Here is a 21047-nt window from a genome sequence, read left to right on the forward strand (position 1 = left end):
GTACACCTTTAACCTTTACCAATGATTATGGAGTTGTTGGGTGGTTAAGTAGTTATAAAGCTCGGCTGGTAATCAGAAGGTCTTTTTGATGGTCCAAATCTGAACCCAACTGTCCTTGATCATTGGCATAAAAAAAAAATGGTTCTGGTTAAAGACCCATCTAACCTGTAGTAACGATTTACAAAGCTATACAAATCATCTTATCCATTCTACAGTACCCATAATTTACAAATAGCTTAAAATTTGCATCCAAGTATGTTTTGTCGCACAGACAAGTAAGGTAAGGAGAAAATTGCCTACACTAAGTGTCTGGCACTAGTCTCTGGTGTACAGCCCAAAGTCCAACACTGCCCTGGTTGCTGTGTTAAAGAATTGATTGATTTATGCCATTGGGTTAGCAGGCTTGTTTGAAGGGGAAGAGTTCATCCTGGCACAAGAATACATCCAAACATTAAGTTATACCCAATAATTCTATATATTCTATTCATTTTCTATGTTCTATATATTCTAATACCTAATGTTAAAACTGAAGTCTTTTTTGGTTGAACTTGCTGGCAGCAACAGTGAAGTAAGTACTATTAATTGTTCATAGTATGGGTTTAACAGACGGCTCACCATACTGATGAAAATAGTAGAAAATACACAAATAAACTCATAAAACATGGGATTTTCAGAGCTACTAGATCCTTTGTCAGAAGTTGAGTCTTTATTCTTGCTGATTTTGACAACCTTTTGAGACTTATTCTAAAAAATGACTTCCTCATACATTGTCTATCTAGGAGTTTGGTTAGTATTAGTGTTAATCATTATACAAAAATATAATAATTCTAGTATTTAAGAGAAATGTAGATATTTAACCTGATTTTGATTGTAATATTACAGACACTGAAACAAAACACAGAGCCTGTTGTTCAAGATGAGGTCAATGAATCTAATTCTCACAAACCCAAAGAATCAGTCGCTACGCAGACTCCTGGTCGGTCCCGCACTCATCATGCACATTCTACTAAGGTAACTTATTCATAACTTTGCTTTGTACAAGGTGTAGTGTAGATATTTAAACATTTAAAATATCTTAATATCATTCATGTTTTCCTTTAATTGAATATCTTTTGCCCCAGGTACAGCTAACCTTTGAACGTTTTGTGTTGTAAATCTTATCTTCCTTTGTCATTGCCCATGGTACTATTGTGTTCCGATGCACTTTGTTGGCTAAAATGTGACAATGTGCTTATAAGGGGAATGTTGTCAGTCTAGTCAACCAACCCTCAATTTGAAGAGCCTGGGCAATTATTCTCTTCTAGTTCAAAAGAGGTGAAAAGATTGTGTTCAGAAGTAGTTGCCAAGTTGTGAGAGTATCGAAATCCCATGAAGAAGACGAGATCAGAAGAAACCAAATACCTTCTTGGATACAAATGGCCATGGGAGTTAGAGATGTAGATTAATATCATAGATTTATACCCCTCATAGATTTATCAGCTTTATGAATCACCTGAGAGTTTACCTTTTTATGTATTGGCAAATGTTTTTGACACCCAGATCTTCATTCTTTCTAAACTTTGTAACCTAATAGTCCCTGTACTGTTTGTCTCAGAGTCAAGATACTGTCGAGAGTGGCCGACAGTCTAGCGGGAGTGGCCGAGTAGCCACAGAGACCCAGACACAGACCTCACCCCCAGCTTCCCCTCGGACATCTCGACGGTCTCACCACCATCATCACCATCATAGGTACAGCGATTATCAGTTTATGTTTGAATTTAAACTTTGGTATTATACTGACCACACCTAATAATAATTATAACCTAACCTAAGGGTGGACTATGTTTTAGGCTAGGATAGATTAGCAAGATTTTGTTTTTGAACTAATTAAAATCTTATTTGGCAGTTGATTTATCCGTCTGATCGGTATAATACTAATGTACCAAGTTATGTAGGTATTTGTTTTGTTGTATTTGTCATGCTACCTATCTATAGTTTACCTTTTTGACTCAGTCTATCCAGCAAGACCTGGTCAATCAGGTCGAGGGAGTAAGTAAGCAAGATGAGTGATGTAATAGTCATGGTTATCTTACAAAAATGTAAAAAAAGTGGGTTCAAGCTATGGTCACATTTTGCCACACAGTCTTAAATTGCGGCAACTATTTAGGAAGGCTTTTAAAATTGTAGAAAGCTTCATCAGCAATGATTGTGACCATAATTTACTATGTTGCCGCGATCACAGAAGTTGATAGTGATGTCCATTGTGGTAGATGATGGTGATTCCACCAAGACAGCTGGAGATGATGCCGGTTTTTTCAAGACCGATAGTTTTTCCAACAGACCAACAACTTATTAAAACTGTTACTTATATTTTTAACAATCCCATTCATTTATAATAAGTAATGGAAACAATTTATTCATTCATTAATCTATTGACAGTTTGATACAAGAGTGTAGTTGTGGTTGCAGGCATCAACATGCATCACAGCAGGCTGCTCAGACTCACACACCCAGCAGGATGCCGTCTACAGGGGCGGCTGACAGAGACGGACGACCAAGGCGAGGCAGTCACGGGTCCTGGTACCACAGGACGACTCAGACTCAGGTTAGTTGACTGTTACTGCTCTATATCAACATTATTGATTTACCAGTTTCAATATCGTCCCTTGTATCTCTCCATAACGCTCCTCTCTCTTGTCACTTGTTTGAAATATAATTTGTTTTCAGCGTAAAAATCCTCTTTTATGATGTTCTGTCTTGTTTTGTTTCATTGAAACTCTTGCTTATGTTTACTTTTCTATTTTAGATTTTGCCGTAGCAATTTAAACTTCTAGTTTTTACATCTTCAACTATTTTGTCATTCCATGTTAATCACATATGGTCTTTTTGCACACCTGACACCTCCCTTTGGTATACAATTTTTTTACACTTCTTGTACAGCATTTTCCTCTATTACATATATACATAACCAAGCCACCAAATCGTTTAACACTGTCAGAATATCTGATCTTATGGATAGGTTCCTGAGCTCTCTAATTCTTCAGTATAAGTTACTTCACATCCAGTTCCTCAATGACATCTATACTTATTTAATACGCAAGCAGATTTTTTGTGACAATTACTCCTCCAAAACTACTGAACCAATCGTCATGTTTTTGGTGTCATTGGAAAGAGCGTAACGTGAAGTTGTGCAGGAAACTTTATTTTTAGGGAAATAATGAGAGAGTGAGGCCCTGGAGCCCTTTAAAGATTCTTATCTCTCCATAAGATTAACATGAGAAACAAAAATTGTTATGAAACTCCAGCTGTTGTCAGAAATCAAAAGTGAGAAGATGAGCATGTTAAACAGTCAATAAGTTTGCTAATTTAACAGTTTGCTACAATCATTTGCTGACTTGATTGAAATTCGTTTTAAAATAACGCCTGTAATACCATTGACTATATATTATAGTCAATGGTAATACTTAGCAATTGCTCGGATTCGAGCAACAGGGACACTATTTAATATATTTGTTTTATTTCTTTTAACTCCTTAGAATTTGTATAATGTTAAACTCCTAAGTAAAGAAAATCTAAAAATGTCATTTAAAGCAAATTGAAATAAATACCATAGTACTATGTGTCATTTTGTACTACCACTATAGATAAACAAATTCTATGACTAAATCCAAAATAATACTCCGAGATGGGACTTTTAAAATGAGGTAATTGAGGGATGTTCAAAATATTCAAGACAGACAAGACAAATTAATAGGACTTGACAAAGATGTGTATTTATTTGACACTGTTTACAAAAATCATAATAATTAATAAAAACATATGTTAGTTAAACTGTATATGAAAGAAGGCAGGCATAGATTAGACATAGATTATTACATTCTCTCCCCCCCAAGAACTAACCATTCAAAAATTAGTTTCTTTTTCCTTTTCATTAGTTTTTTCTTTGGAGCAATAGTAATTTTTGGCCGAGGCTTGCGAAGGCTAACTTTGGCACTCACCAGTTCTTTAGTGATTTTCACTTTGAGCATACGTTTTCTTCACATTCCATAGAGGTTTGGCTTTAATTTGTTTTTCTTTTGTTTTCACTTTCTTCCTTTTCTCAGTTATCGCAAAGATCTTGTTCTTGATTTTGACACTAGATTCCAGCATGGCTTACTGACAGTACCTCTAAAAATGCCCAAGAGATCAGCTGGGACAGAGTACAGAACACTTTCAGGCAGAAAGGTAAATCAAAAGAAGAATTTATAAGCAATCACTCGGTAAATAACCGTGTTTTATTAAGAGTATGTCCAGTGACATTATATGGTCCAAGCTGTCAGATTGACACATATGCACTTTTAGATGACGGTTCAACCATATCTCTGCTAGATTCGAGTACTGCCGATAAATTAGGCATCAGTGGTAGCATTGAACCCCTTACCACTTGTTGGTCAAATGCAACTAAACATTTTGACCCAACGTCCAGACGAGTTGAACTTAAAATAAAAGGGCTCTACGAAGACGAAGTTTTCACATTGACTAATGTAAGAACTCAATTTCCCTTAGATTTACCTCAACAGTCGATCGATTCAGTAAAGCTTCGTGAGACATGGTCTCATTTAAATTCAATCGACCAACCTCTACCAACATCTCATGCCAAACTTACCATCTTGATTGGTCAAGATAATTGCAACCTAATATTGACAAGGAAAGTTGTGGAAGGGCCTCCTAACTCGCCAGTTTTATCCTGGAGTTACTTAGGCTGGTCGTTGCAATGTCCAGAATACAGTGAAGGACGTATCAATGACAACTTTGCTCTGACTTGTTTTAAATATGATAAATTGTACAAAACAGCAAAGGAATCATTTGAGATTGACAAATATGGTGCAGAAAACATCTCACAAGAAGAAAGGACTCGAAACAAAGATATAAAAATTAAAACAGCACATTTAGCCAGGGATCCAATAAAAGAAAAAGGGTTAGAGAAGGAATGCCAACCCCTGGAGGCTAAGGATATGATTCAAGACTCTGAGAAACATTCTGATATTCTCACCAGTGTCCAGACAGTCCGAGTGGCTGGAGAGAAAACGGAAGAGCCTGATAAAGAAAATGAGATAGGTCTAGTTGACGATGAGCCGATAGAAAATTCCAAAATACTTCAAGTCTTGAAGGAAGCCATGCTGGAATCTAGTGTCAAAATCAAGAACAAGATCTTTGCGATAACTGACAAAAGGAAGAAAGTGAAAAGAAAAGAAAAACAAATTAAAGCCAAACCTCTATGGAATGTGAAGAAAACGGAGAACGACTCAGAGTTGATAATTTGTAACGGACGTGACATACAGTTTGACAATACCCCATTAGACACAAGAAGAAATATGTGTACTGGAAAGACCACAAGAATAACAATGACAAGCAAACAAACAAGTGTGCTCAGTGTGGATGTGTGTTCCCATGCCTGATGGCCTTGTTTGAACACAACTGTAGTTGCTTAGAGGAACCTGCAATGCCAGAATTGTGTCTTGAGAAGCCGGTGGCGGAGCCGCTAGGAGACAGTGTGAAGGACATGCCCAACTTGTCACCTGTGGTAATCTCCAGAGACGAGACTGTCGAGACTTTGAGGAGAATTAACGATGGCAAGCAAACAAACAAGTGTGCTCAGTGTGGCTGGGTGTTCCCATGCCTGATGGCCTTGTTTAAACACAACTGTACGCCACAATGTTGTCTTGAAGAGCCGATGGCGGAGGTGCTAGGAGACAGCGTGGAGGACAATCCCATCTTGTCACCTGTGGAAACCTCCAGAGACGAGAATGTGAGGAGAATGTCACTAGTGGACGATTCAATTAACCTGGTCAGTGACGAGAGCTTTGACATCTCTCAGTACCACAACAAGTCCGGCAGTGATAACCAGAGGAATAAGAAATATTCTGAAATATTCAAAGAAATCAAACATCAAAGAAGAAAACGTATGTTTAAAGTGAAAATCACTAAAGAACTGGTGAGTGCCAAAGTTAGCCTTCGCAAGCCTCGGCCAAAAATTACTATTGCTCCAAAGAAAAAACTAATGAAAAGGAAAAAGAAACTAATTTTTGAATGGTTAGTTCTTGGGGGGGAGAGAATGTAATAATCTATGTCTAATCTATGCCTGCCTTCTTTCATATACAGTTTAACTAACATATGTTTTTATTAATTATTATGATTTTTGTAAACAGTGTCAAATAATTACACATCTTTGTCAAGTCCTATTAATTTGTCTTGTCTGTCTTGAATATTTTTAACAAGGGATTTACCGTTTATACTCATAGAGAATCTCTAAAATCCCCTATTTGGGACAAGAGAACAATTATGAAACAAGTCAAAAAGTTAAAGTTAGATTAGCAGTGTGATTCACCTAATAGGATCCATTGTAAAGCCTATCTATTTCCACGTTACATATTCTCAGTTCTTGTCTTCAACTAAGCCTTTCCATCTTCTCCTTTCACAGTCCGTCCTTATCCACCATCTGCAATCTCCCACTTCACCACTTACAATCTTCACCTTATTAATCAAAACCTCCTTAACACACTAAACCAAACAATCAATCTTTTCAATATAAGCAGTACAGTAGTTTCAATGTAATTAAAAACTACATTTCACTGCAATTTTCCAGACTGGCCCAGTGCAAGAGTCAGGACGGTCTAGTGACTCCAGTTGTGTTTCGTTGAGCCGCAACTCCCTGGAGTCTTCAGTCAAGCCACTAGAGTCGCCTAACCACGGGCTCAAACACTCTCCATCAAGTGGTCTGACGCTGTCCACGTCCACTCCGGTGCTGAAGAAGAAACCTCTCAGCGATGCCAATGCGCAGCCCGAGCGGCAGACGCAGGAGCGACGACCTGGTGTTTCGGTGCAGAGGAGTGCTTCCAACGCCGCACACCTGCCTGCCAAGCAGAAGAGCTTTGATATTGATATCAGTGAGTGATCAGTTAGCGATATCTCTCAATGTTGATAAAAGTTCTTGTATTTAGAGTTGTAGCCAGTTTTAAAATTAAATTCATGTTCAATTTGGCCGACAAAGTGTGCGGATGTTAATTACTGATTTCTGTAAAATTTTGAGCTTTCAAGCACAAAGGCACACTTCGTATAAGTTAGAAATAACATTTGTATCTAGCCTTTGAACAATATATTGCAAAAACAATACCTGCCTATAAAAACATTGTGTCTGGATTGGAAACATGGGTAAAGCAACCAATTACAACCCGGATCTATTTTTACAGGTGTGGGTGGAGGCTACAGCCTAGGACATGAGAACCGCAACACTGGAAGTGTGTCTAGGACACGTCCTGCACTGTCCAACAGTCAGTCTAACCAACAGCTGTCCAGGAGTCGTAGTCAGACCACCCCTCAACCTGTTGTGAGTATACATAACATCAATTGAAACAATTTATATTAACATGATCGTTGTTCTCTATTCTTCCTCTCATCTTTCAATGGCATAGCCAATACACATAGGAACATAAAATATATAATAGCTACTAGTATAAATATTAAGTTATGATATAGGCCTACATAATAAATTGTTTGAATACATAGTTAGTGCTTGTTTTCTATAATTCCCCTTCCTAATTTATCTTCCTTTTTAATCATCCTCATTAATATACCTCATTACCCTTCTTCATTCCCTTTTCCCATTAATCTGCATCATTAACCTTCCTCATTAACCCCCCTTATTATTCTTCATCATTACTCTTAATGATTAATCTTATTCATCTTCCTCTTTACACTTCCTCATACCTCTTTGTTATTCCTATACCTCTTTGTTATTCCTCTTCCTCATTATTCTTCCTCTTGCCTCCTCATTCCCTTATTCTTTTCCCTTTTATCTCTTCCATATTCATCCTCCTCTTCACTTATCCCTCATGTGAGAGGGTCTCTTGCACCTCATTCTTCTTTTCTTCTTCCTCCCTTCCAAATAATTTATTTTTTCTAATCTTCTTGCTATTAATTAAAAATAGGTATTTACCTTTGTCTACAGCTCAATCTGTTGTAACTTGAGTTACGGCCGTTTCGGCATTATAATGCCATCGTCAGACGTTGAACATTCAGCTGAAGTAGCGTCGTCATAGTTGAAACACAACACGAACACGAATAACATTTTACAATTAATAACGAAGACACAACGAACAGGCCTGTCGCACACACGGTACCGGTTGACATTGCCACGATCTGAACTGGATGCCGACTAGAGGTTAATCCTGCATCGTTCTTTGCGTAGTGGTGTTATCAGCTGACCTTTGTACTCCTGCCTTTTGTCTCTTGTCCTGGTCTAAAATACTATTGAAAATGATGTGTGATTTATATTGTAGTTTGTCATTTAATATTGTGTCATCAAAATTATTTTCTGTATAGGCTCTGTAAATTTCGTATTCTTCTAATGTGTCCAATTTATTTCCTTTCTTGCTTCATACATGTCATGGTTTTTGTCAACCAGGTGTTGAGCAAAGGATGATTTTTGTTTGTCGGCTCTTGGACATGGGTGATGTTCTTTGTACCTGGTTCCGAATGTCCGTCCAGTTTTTCCTATATAAAAGCTCGGGCAACTAGCACATTTAATTTTGTATACACCTGACTTCTCACTTTTGTCGATTACACGATCAGAAACGTTTAATTTATTAATTGTCTTGTTGTTGGTCTTGAACGCCAATTCGATACCATGTTTTTTCAATTCTTTCGTAAGTGAGTACTGAATTGAATGTGAGTACTCTACACACACATACTTCTTCTTTTGTGGTTGGACGTCTCCAGACTTTTTGTTTTTCATCTTACTTAATAACCTGTCAATCATATTGCTGTTGTACCCATTAGATAGCGCTATGTGTTTTATCAAATTGAGTTCTTTATTAAAATTGCTGTCTGACATTGGAACATTTAACAATCTATATAACATACTATTATAAGCGGCATATTTCTGTGATGGTGGATGGTATGACGTGTTATGGATGGTTTGGTTTGACGTGGTTGGCTTACGGTAAATGCTGAAATCCAATCTATTGTCCAATTTTTCTATTGTCAGGTCTAGAAAATTCATTTTGTTTGACTCCTCAATTTCCATCGTGAATTTCAAATTTGGGGCAATATTGTTTAGATATTTGTGTAATAATTTACACAAATATCGATATACTCCTCGATATACTCCACACAAGCAAGAAAGGAAATAAATTGGACACATTAGAAGAATACAAAATTTACAGAGCCTATACAGAAAATAATTTTGATGACACAATATTAAATGACAAACTACAATATAAATCACACATAATTTTCAATAGTATTTTAGACCAGGACAAGAGACAAAAGGCAGGAGTACAAAGGTCAGCTGATAACACCACTACGCAAAGAACGATGCAGGATTAACCTCTAGTCGGCATCCAGTTCAGATCGTGGCAATGTCAACCGGTACCGTGTGTGCGACAGGCCTGTTCGTTGTGTCTTCGTTATTAATTGTAAAATGTTATTCGTGTTCGTGTTATGTGTTTCAACTATGACGACGCTACTTCAGCTGAATGTTCAACGTCTGACGATGGCATTATAATGCCGAAACGGCTGTAACTCAAGTTACAACAGATTGAGCTGTAGACGAAGGTAAATACCTATTTTTAATTAATATCACAGCTCAGGGGCTAAAATGGATTTTAATTCTTGCTATTACATATCATCAAGACATTGTCCTTTACTTATATTACTGCATTATTAAATTCCCTAATTCAGAACACCTACAACAATTTTACATTCTATACAGCACTTATTAATTCCATTTCAATAAACCTTAGTAAAACAATTTGTTTAAAAAAATGTATATCTACTAAAGTAGTAAACTACAATATATTTGTTCAGACCGCACCTCTGTCAGTGTCCTCTACACTCTCCTTGGACCAGGAGGAGGAGGACTCCATGCATGAGAAGTACTTCTTGTCTGGGAACACACAACTGACTAGTGGACGAAGATCTGTCGAGTCTACACCTCAGGTAACAATTTCTCTGTTGAAAGGTCCGCGGTTACCTGATATTTCCGGATCAGGCAAACCTGGTCTGAGGAATCGGGCCAGAAATAATTTTTGGGTCAAGCTCAGGTCTGATCAAGCTATTTTTCTTGGCCACAGAAATCTTTAAACGTTTTATCGTTTTTATATTTAGTGGTCTTTGTACAATGTATTTACATTTGAGTGACATAACCTAACTAGGTGTTATGTTTGCAGGCGCGCAGGAAACACCAACACAGATGTCCCAAGCTGAGCCCAGACTATGCCAACCTCGCCAGCAGTGTTCCTCCTCCACCTCCACAATCAAGACACTCTCACTCGTCTTCCTCAAACTCCTCTACGTTAGCCAACGCCCACCGTCTGCAACCTGCACATATTGTTACCAGGTTGGTACTACTAGATGAGGGTATAGGGTGCAAGGGCAGATCAAGGAATATTTTTTGACAGGAGGTCAGATGGCTTCTTTTTGAGAAATTGTGCAAAATTTTAACATTAAATTACACATACTCCTTTATTCAACAGTTTAGTGAGAAAAAACATACTTTAACTAGAAAATGCAAAATTTCAAGAATTTTTAATTTCAAAATAAGTATTTTTAGACTAGTCAGGCAGCTTACTGTATTTCTAGAAACATTTGGGGGATTTTAACCCCCTTAATCCCTCCACTCTGTCAAAGATCACACGGGTAGCAGATTTTAATATAATCGCATAACGCCCCACTCATTAACCAATTTATTATGGTTGGATTGTACTGGTTCTCAAATTCGCAATAAGAACTTGAGAACCGGTACAACCAGGCTACCTATCGTATTAGTGTCTTCATTAAGAGCCTGAATTCTTCACCAGTATACTCAAAAGGGCATCAACGTGTTTAGTTAATTGTTGTTTCAAAATATCTTTAAGCCTCCAAAAATACAGCTTTTTAGCGAATTTCCCTATAGGGAAGTAGCTATTACCGTAGGTCTCATGGTAAGACTTAGGCCCGGGACCGATTTACTTTTTCATTTTAATGTCCCCAGAGGCCAAAAACACCATTCGTTCAAATTTTTATATATGTATATATATATATATATATATATATATATAGATATATATATATAGATTTATATATATATATATATATGTGTGTCCGTGAACACGATAACTTGAGTAATTTTTATCCGATTTTGATGAAATTTGGTTTGAAGGTGTAAGACGGGATAAACTTGAATGAGTTCGCGATCCAGCATGATCGGACCATGGGAACAGGGTTTTATGGGGGGTTTTATGGGGTAAAAATTGGTTTTTCTCACTTTTTACCCTCAAAACACAAAATTTCCCAATTTTTCTCTAAACCTTCTTAAAGAGCTTAAAAAACAAACAATTCAGTATATCAAAGTGTTTTGTACGGTTATTGGTTACGGAGAAAACTAAAAAAATGGTAAATTTAAAATTCCCATGTTATTCTTATGGAGAATATTGTAAAATGTTGTAGTTTGCTTGTTTATGGATATATTTTGATCAAACTTGGCAAATTTATTTATTTTATAGTAAGCTATCAATATTTTACTAAAACCACACTACTTTATTAGTTTCCTTGTAGCAGCAAACCTAGGTACTCGTTAAACCTAATGTTATTTAAATAGATCAATTGAAAATCAATTCGGCCAAATGGAAATTCGCTTAGACGGCAGGTTTGCTGCGGCGGGGGTATTTCTAAATGAAAATAGGATTTTTTTTACCTTAAAATTTACCAAATCAAATTTCCTAATGGTACATAAAATGAAATAGTAACTCAATTTTTGTTGTTGGCATCATCAAGTGGTTGAGCTTAGGACGAAGTATCACTGACGTAAGTTGGTACACAAAATTTTCATAATATAAATGTATCTGGCCATTTAGTGACAGATGTTGTTAAGCATTGTCTACAACAAGCCATTTTGGTTTATACCTGTTAAGGTTCACGAAGCTATTGCTTATCGTCTATTAAGTTTACTTGTGATTCTTATCAGTTTATGCGTTTACAGAGACAGAGAGGCAGGACTGTCAAGTAGTGATAATGAGAATGACTCAAGCACCAGTGTGTCCTCTAGTCCTAGAACACAGCCACTGCTACATCCGGACACTGCTACCAACGAACACAACGACAAAGGTATCATGATCACAAGACAACGTATAAGCACTGCCAATTAGTGGTCAAATATCCAGTAGATTTTGAAAACTGGTAGGCAAGGATTGCCACAACATTGTCATCATCTCCTGCAATCATAACAACACTGAATACATCTTTTGTGATCTCAATTTGGGTAACGTAAGATTTTTGTCCTGAAAGAAAAAACTCAAACATTATTGGAATCCTGTCTGAGGATAAAGATTTGTATTAGATGAATTGTAAGAATGCAAGGTTGATTATGCAATGTTGCAATGTTGACTGCAGGAGTTTTCTGTGACTTATCCAGGGCTTTTGACTGTGTGGACCACAGGTTGCTGCTGATCAAATTGAAGAATATTGGCTTGGAGGGAATGGCACTAGAATTATTACGATCATACCTATTCAATCGAAAGCAGCGCACAATAGTAATAAAAAAATCAATAAAATATTATTCTAACTGGGCCAGCGTTACATATGGTGTTCCCCAAGGTTCCGTACTTGGGCCTTTATTATTTATTATATTTATTAATGACTTGCCTAATTGCCTTTCCACAAATTCCTGTGCTTTCACTTTGTATGCCGATGACATAACTGCTCTTTTAAAAAGAAAAACACTAAGTGAACTTAAATTAACTTTTGACAGCACAATTAAACAAATCAATGAATGGTTTGAGAGCCATGGCCTGAAATTAAATGAATGTAAAACTAACATTCTTCAATTTAAACTCAGAAACATAGTTACAGACACCACAATCAGTAATACAAAAATTGTTAAGTTTTTAGGTCTAAATTTAGACTCAAAATTAAGTTGGTCTGATCACATTCATCATCTAAATAAAAAATTAAGGTCAACAAGGTATTCACTAAGTGTAATATCCAAGGTCACGCCGCTAGAAGTCTGCTTGACAGTATATCATGCGTATGTTCATTCTTTGCTGGCTTATGGCGTCACTCTATGGGGTAACTCTGCAGAGGCCAAGAAAGTGTTCACTTGCCAAAAGTCAATTCTCAGAACTATTTTTCACCAGAAGTCTAAAAAAAGCTGTAAACCTTTTTTCAAAAAACATTCCATTTTAACATTACCTTCTCTTTATATATTTTAAATAGCAAAGTATGTTCATGCAAATCCTTTCTTTTTTGAAAAATATAAAATAAATCATAACTATCAAACGAGAAATAATAACAAAACTTTTCAATATCCCAAACATTCGCACACAAAATTTGAAACTGGGCCTCTTTACATGGGATTAAAAATCTACAATCATTTACCTAATTCATACAGAACTTTATCAAAATCAAATTTTACATATAAATTGAAAGAGACTTTGAGCCAAAAAGCATATTACAAAATTCAGACGTTTTTTAAAGATAAATTGTAATAGTTTTTACTCTTGTCAGGGTATAATTAGATTAAGGAACCTAGATATAAATTAGATATAAATTGACCATGTACCAGCTTGGGAATTACTTTTGTAATTATTGTATCAGGCGTTATGTACAATAAAGCTTTGTCTATTGTATATTGTCTATTGCAGCATTGACCAGTATCTTAAATATGAAACATTAATTTACATTATCTAAAACATAATGCATACCATAGTGGTTCATTCATTTTTGAGACTGTTAGTAATGTTAGTAGTGTGTTGTTGAATAAATATTAGTTAGATGGCCTGAAATGAACATAGATTTTGCAAAACTAAAGTTATAGGCCTAAACTCTACTTTTTTGTTCAACAGTTCTGAAACGACCAACGTTCAACAACGTGGAGGAGCGACACAACAACTCGCTGCACAACAGACGAGCTGTGCTGAAGAACAACGGCAATCACAGCTTGACACTGTGTCCAAGGGTGGACAACAAAACTGACTCTTCACCAGTGTACTCCAACCAGCCAGTAGGGGTGGGAGGGTTCATACTGGAACCTGAGATGCAGGAACACCTTCTACCCCTACAGCAGTATATACTAGAACAGGCTAAACTGTCAGGTAGGCTTCTCTGAGAATAGTGCTAAAAGATGTTCATGATGTACATAATTTTTCCGTAACCATGTAAGACAATTTTGTCAATATAGTGGGAGATGTATTTAATTATGCTATGACTATCTGATGCTTAGGATTTTTCAGTGACCGTGGAAGATGTTTGTGATCTTGTTGTGAACACGGAAGATCTTAATCATTTCATCGCAATATAGGGAAGATCATGTATAATATTATGTTTAAGCCCATTGTAGTATTTCAATTAACATTTTGGGAAATAAACTCTTTCTTGGGTCTTGGGCAAAAATTTTGACCTGACCCAAAGTAAAAGTCTGCAGATCCTTAACAAAATTAATTAATTTAATTAATTAAATATTTATTTTATATATATGTATAATGTATCTATTTTTTATCTAGTTACAGTAGACCCCCTCTTAACCGACCTCGTATTAACCGATAATCGGATTATCCGCCTTTGATCGTAAAATAATACAGTTTGTTTTAACCGACCTTGCTTTGAGAGCAGCTCGGTTTAACCGCCGCTTTCTAGGAATCTCGGCATTTCCGCTCCCACTCTGGGCGATGAGAACTGAACCATACGCTTATCTCCACAGGATATGACTAACAATAAGTTATTTTGTGTTGATCACAAAAAATATAGGATAGCCTATTGTCAGTTTGTCATCATCGTTCGTAGCTCGAGCACATCTGATCAGATATGTTATCTGTGCGGCAAATTTATAACATCATAAAGTGCGTTACGATTTTGAGAACTGATTATCTTATCGCTGGAGTAAACAAACAATGCAACTTGTAGGGAGGGCAGGGAAGGGGTGTTAACAACTCCAAGGTCAAGATAGTTTTTGTGCCTCGAACCTCCAGTGAGTGGCCATAAATAAACGTCCTGTCTTGTAACAAAATTGTCGCTTGTATCTTTAATGACGACAAAAGGTTCTGTACTGTATTACGATGTATTTGAAAAGCCTTAATTAATACACTACAGTAGTAAAGTTATTAAAATAGGAATTTTATTGACTCTTGCCTAGTATTATAATATATTCACTGAAAGTAGGCCTATTTGACTTAACCGTGTTTTGTGTTTATTTGTGACATTTCTATCAATATGAAAAAGGAGATAAGAGTAGTTTATTTTATAAATAATGCAAGTATGACTTCAAAATAATGATTATATAATTCTAAATGAATAGCACTTCATTATGTTATGATTTTAGGGATTGCCCGTTTTATCCGACCTTTTGAATTATCCGACCTAGGTCCGGTCCCATTAGGGTCGGTTAAGAGGGGGTCTACTGTATTAGGCGATATAATGTATGATGTATTGTTCTGAACGCCATTCATGTATACTTTTGTATATATGTGAATAAAGTATCTTTGAATTGAATTGAATTAATGATGATATTTCCAAACCACACTTACTTGTTCAAATTAATTTCAAAACTAACACAATGAAACAGCTTTATGTAGCAAACAGCACTAGATCAGCAAGCTGTTTCTTGTTTTTTAAGTTGCTGTATTGGGCAAACTTAAGTAAATTGTAGTTGCTGGTGTTCATGCAGCTAATTTAATGATTCAATGTGATTGTTGTCAATTTGTCATTCACAACATTTTTCTAACAAATACTTTTACAAATCACTGGCTTGATGGAATCCATGGTACATATATCCTTCTCACAGTACGTTTTTGTGGCAAACTATAACGGCCAATTAGTAAGGAGAGAGCTAGCCATATGTTTCCATAGTGAAAAAATTCTTACAAATATTTTTCACGCAGGTTGCTACAGATTCGGCGACAGTCTTGTGGAGGAGGCAGATTCTCTACACTCGGACGAGGAGGACGCAGGTCAGCTGCTACAAGGAGGAGTAGAGTACGACAGTGATGAGTTTGCCGATGACGAAGGGATGAGCAACCAAGATGACTCCAGCAGCCAGGAGTACCTGCATGATGAGCCCAGCTATCTAGATACTGTAGAACAGTACAGATACGCCAACTGGGAGAGAAGTTACCCAACTGGTTAGTTGTGATTTTGACTTTAGATACAGATATTACAAGTAGACCTACTTAGGATACAGAAACCAAGAAGTGACCTTCTTAGGATACAGATACTGCAAATAGGCCAACTTAGGATACAGGTACTGTAAGTACTAAGTAGACATACTTAAAATACATAGGCCTATACTGCAAGTTGGCCTACTTGGGATACAGATAATGCAAGTAGACTTACTATACTTACTGCTTACTGCCATGGCCACTTGTACCCTAGCTGGTACTTGGCCTCGCCAACACGCTGTCGCCAATAGTCTCGGTCCCATGCATCTTCCTCTACAAGCCTCATCCTTTCCAAATCTTTTCGTACTTGACCCCACCACCTGGCTTTCGGTCTACCTATTGGTCTTCTTCCCCTCGGATTTCCTCTGAGTGCTGTCTTCAGTAGACTCTCCTCCTTTCTCCTCAGGATATGGCCAACCCACCTTAATCTTCTACTCTTAACTTCTCCAATGATATCAGGGTCTTGAAATAATTCTCTTAGCTCCCGGTTGTGGCGGATTCTCCATACTCCATCTTCACATACTGGCCCATATATAGTTCTCAAAACTTTGTTCTCAAAAGTTATTATTTTCTTTTCTGAGTTCTTGCTCAGGATCCAATTTTCCCCTCCATATAAAAGTACAGGTCTTACTATAGTTTTGTAGATTCTAATTTTTGTCTTTCTCGTTAAAAGTTTTGATTTCATTAGTTTACTGCATGCGTACCAACTCTTATTTGCTAAATTTATCCTATTCTGAATTTCCATGTCTTCCGTATTTTTGTCAGATAGTAGAACGCCTAGATAGGTGAAATTATTTACTCTTTGGAATTCATGGTTGTTGACTTGAAAAAACTCTTCATTATTTCCAGCTTCTCCTCTTGTTACTATCATGAATTTGGTTTTTGCATAATTTATTTTTAGCCCTACATACTCAGTTTCCTTTATTAGTATCTCCGTTAAAACCCTAAGATCTTCTTTTCTTTCGGCCATCAGTACTACGTCATCTGCAAAAGCTAATATATTAATATTCGTTCCTAGTAGACTTACTATCCAAGTGTAAAATTTTTACATAGGGTTTGAATTGAGATTTGTATTGTTCTAATATGCTCTCAGAAAATAAAATTCTCAGTATTAACTTGATGTAAGATTGATGGTTACATTCTTATCAAACAAATTGTCTCGTTCAATTTATATTACAATTGTTTAGTTAGATTTTATCACTCAAAAGGTCTGTCCTATTGTTTCAGACAAATTTTTGTCATACTGGTCCAGCTTTCATGGACTCTGCAGATCCATACTAAACTACTGCATACATAAACCAAAATAAAAATAGTATTGCCTGTCTACTATGACTATTATATGTGTTTTTGTAGATGGTCGTGTCAGTGACTACGTAGTTGACAGTCTGGAGTCTCGTATGGCTGCCTCCAGTGGCTACAACACCAATGTCACCTCTCTGTCACAACAGCAGACCTCCAGAAGTAATAGTCTAGCCACTACCTTGTCTGGTAATATGCGTATAATTGATCGGTGTCGTGTTTGTGACTGTTTGTCGTCTGCAGCTGTGTTTGTTTAGCTTTTCAAGTTGCTAAAAAGATGTTGAATTACAATTTATTTTAACATTGTAGTGTACAGCTGAATCAGGTAAAATAAATGACTTTTTTGTTAAATTAGAAGTACGCTTCCATGGTAAAGTAGACTATTAAATCTTGGCTTTGAAAAAGTGCAATCTATCGTAAAATTTCTTGACGTTAATTACAAAAGCTAGTTTGTAAACATGTTATATATGTACAAAAAAAAAATTCCATAATGTAAAAACCATTCTGTACAAATTATTGCACTGCAAAATGTTATGCTTGTAAAATATTCTTTGCAGGAATACAATTTTTTTTTACTTTTCAATAGATTATATTGCAAGCATGTTAAATTCAAAGCTATTAGGACTAGTTTTCATAGAAATGTTATAATCTATAGTTAAAATTAAATGGGATATTTTTGATTTGTAAAGTTTAGTTTTTTTATTGCCAAGGACTGAGTCAGTGTTCTTCTGCTGCTCACAAAAAAAGCTACACATAGTAAAAGGTTACTGAGGGAGTTAAAAAAGGTGTATCTCATCTTACGAGTTCAATCCTTCCTATAATATATTCATCCTGTTCAACATTTAGTTGTGCTCAATAAATTTTTTAGATCCGTTTAGGACTTGGTATTAATACAAAAAATTGGCACAAAATGTGATTGACGACTTAAGAGAACTTTCGATAATCAGCCGATAATTTTGTTTCTAAACAAAGTTTTAGGTTTAGCCTTCAAGTAAATCTTTCTATATAAGTAATTTGTTATTCACTAATGTAAATAAATATTCTAAATCATAAATCACAATGGAAACAATAAGAGATTTGTTTATACGAAAACTGATCAATTCTAAATACCGATACCAGTTTAACAAACATAAAATTTTATATATGAATTGTTCACACTATATAACAACAACAACAGTATAACAACCCCTGTCTTTATGTTGTTACACAAAGTAAATTTGTAACCCCTAAAACAACATTACGTTGGGACTGATGTACAACATTTTTTTCAGGAGCTTTAGGAATAAATACTACGTTACCATTAGAAACGCAACACGCTTCTTTGAAAAGGAAGAAAGATCCACCAGCGCCCGCGCCAGTCCTGTATTCTCCTATTATGGAACGAGCGGAGGTAAGTGTTTAATACTTCAGTAACAATACCAAACTGTAGTGTTTGTCCCGCTTTATGTATTCTTCTTTTATACCTGGCAACATTCTTTTCTGTCCATGTTATTAAGTGAGGCCTAAGTTAATTTAGTTTGAACTTGTTATTCTGCTTCAGTTCAGTTCCAAACAGTGGAACAGATCCAAATAAAATTTAAAGTTTCTGCTCATAATTGAGTATTGATTGTTATGGAGCCGATGATTTACTACAACCAAATGTTTCTATATGAAAACTGAGTGCGAGTGCCAAAATATTCTAAAAGATATTATCGATGTCTGCTTTCACGCCCTTTCTGTAATTCCTTGCATTCTGGCTATTTGCTGCCACAAAATTATTTAGACTTACTTATCTGAAATTTAACTTATTTAAACAAAGTTGCAAAGTTGAATAAGGACCTTAATTTTACAAAGATGTTAACAATGTACACATTTATTTTGAAACGTAGTTATTGTTTGCATGTTATTCCATAATTTGAATTCTTGAACCGCGGGAGACGACGATAGCGTTTCCGTGACCACGGGAAACGACGATGACGTTTTCGTGACCGCGGGAGACGACGATGAAATTTCTGTAACCGCGGGAGACGATGACGACGTTTCCGTGACCGCGGGAGACGACGATGACATTTCCGTGACCGCGGGAGACGACGATGACATTTCCGTGACCGCGGGAGACGACGATGACATTTCCGTGACCGCGGGAGACGACGATGGTGTTTCCGTGACCACGGGAGACAATGATGATATTTCCGTGACCTCGGGAGACGACGATGACGTTTTCGTGACCGCGGGAGACGACGATGACATTTCCGTAACCGCGGGAGACGACGATGACGTTTTCGTGACTGCGTGTGACGACGATGACGTTTCCGTGATCGCGCATGCGAACGATGACGTTTCCGTGACCACGTGAGACGATGATGATGTCCAAACCGCCGCGTTTAGTGATTTTGCCGCGATAACGCATGCGGACGATGACGATTCTGTGACCGCGGGAAACGATGTTGACGTTTCCGTGACCGTGGGAGACGACGATGACGTTTCCGTGACCGCGGGAGACCACGATGAAGTTTCCGTGATCGCGGGTGAAGACAATGACGTTTCCATGACCGCGGGTGATGATGACGATGTTTCCGTGATCGCGGAAGTCGACGATGACGTTTCCGTGACCGCGGGAGACGACGATGAAGTTTACGTGACCGCGGGAGACGATGACGACGTTTCCGTGACCGCGGGAGACGAAGATGACATTTCCGTGACCGCGGGAGACGACGATGACATTTCCGTGACCGCGGGAGACGACAATGACGTTTTCGTGACCGCGGGAGACGACAATGATATTTCCGTGACCGCGGGAAACGATGTTGGCGTTTCCGTGACCGTGGGAGACGACGATGACGTTTCCGTGACCGCGGGAGACCACGATGAAGTTTCCGTGACTGCGGGAGACGACGATGACATTTCCGTGACTGCGTGTGACGACTTAGACGTTTCCGTGATCGCGCATGCGAACGATGACGTTTCCGTGACCACGTGAGACGATGATGGTGTTTCCGTGACCACGGGAGACAATGATGATATTTCCGTGACCTCGGGAGACGACGATGACGTTTTCGTGACCGCGGGAGACGACGATGACATTTCCGTAACCGCGGGAGACGACGATGACGTTTTCGTGACTGCGTGTGACGACGATGACGTTTCCGTGATCGCGCATGCGAACGATGACGTTTCCGTGACCACGTGAGACGATGATGATGTCCAAACCGCCGCGTTTAGTGATTTTGCCGCGATAACGCATGCGGACGATGACGATTCTGTGACCGCGGGAAACGATGTTGACGTTTCCGTGACCGTGGGAGACGACGATGACGTTTCCGTGACCGCGGGAGACCACGATGATATTTCCGTGACCGCGGGAGACGACAATGACGTTTTCGTGACCGCGGGAGACGACAATGATATTTCCGTGACCGCGGGAGACGACAATGACGTTTTCGTGACCGCGGGACACGACGATGACATTTCCGTGACCTCAGGAGACGACAATGACGTTTTTGTGACCGCGTGTGATGACGATGATGGTGTTTCCGTGACCACGGGAGACAATGATGATATTTCCGTGACCTCGGGAGACGACGATGACGTTTTCGTGACCGCGGGAGACGACGATGACATTTC

At 37.7% G+C, this 21047-nt stretch overlaps 1 protein-coding gene across 4 annotated transcripts in view; it reads left to right on the forward strand.

Annotated features, from left to right (window-relative positions):
• LOC128994337 (rho GTPase-activating protein 39-like) overlaps positions 1-21047 on the forward strand; it is a 72493-nt gene that overhangs the window by 17735 nt on the left and 33711 nt on the right. For 2 of the 4 annotated variants that reach the window (XM_054418800.1, XM_054418804.1), the window contains exons 4-15: positions 883-1011; positions 1595-1728; positions 2437-2584; positions 6605-6905; positions 7209-7345; positions 9826-9957; positions 10188-10357; positions 11978-12102; positions 13839-14087; positions 15870-16109; positions 17499-17633; positions 18716-18834. In XM_054418800.1, coding sequence (XP_054274775.1) covers positions 883-1011; positions 1595-1728; positions 2437-2584; positions 6605-6905; positions 7209-7345; positions 9826-9957; positions 10188-10357; positions 11978-12102; positions 13839-14087; positions 15870-16109; positions 17499-17633; positions 18716-18834 — 2019 coding nt within the window. The remainder of the gene's footprint in view (positions 1-882; positions 1012-1594; positions 1729-2436; positions 2585-6604; positions 6906-7208; positions 7346-9825; positions 9958-10187; positions 10358-11977; positions 12103-13838; positions 14088-15869; positions 16110-17498; positions 17634-18715; positions 18835-21047) is intronic. The other 2 variants (XM_054418802.1, XM_054418801.1) reach the window with 2 other exon arrangements.

Source organism: Macrosteles quadrilineatus, unplaced genomic scaffold (genome assembly GCF_028750875.1).
Source record: "Macrosteles quadrilineatus isolate MER2022 unplaced genomic scaffold, UCM_ALF_1.0 Scaffold_5__1_contigs__length_97177068, whole genome shotgun sequence".
In the NCBI taxonomy this organism is placed as follows: domain Eukaryota; kingdom Metazoa; phylum Arthropoda; class Insecta; order Hemiptera; family Cicadellidae; genus Macrosteles; species Macrosteles quadrilineatus.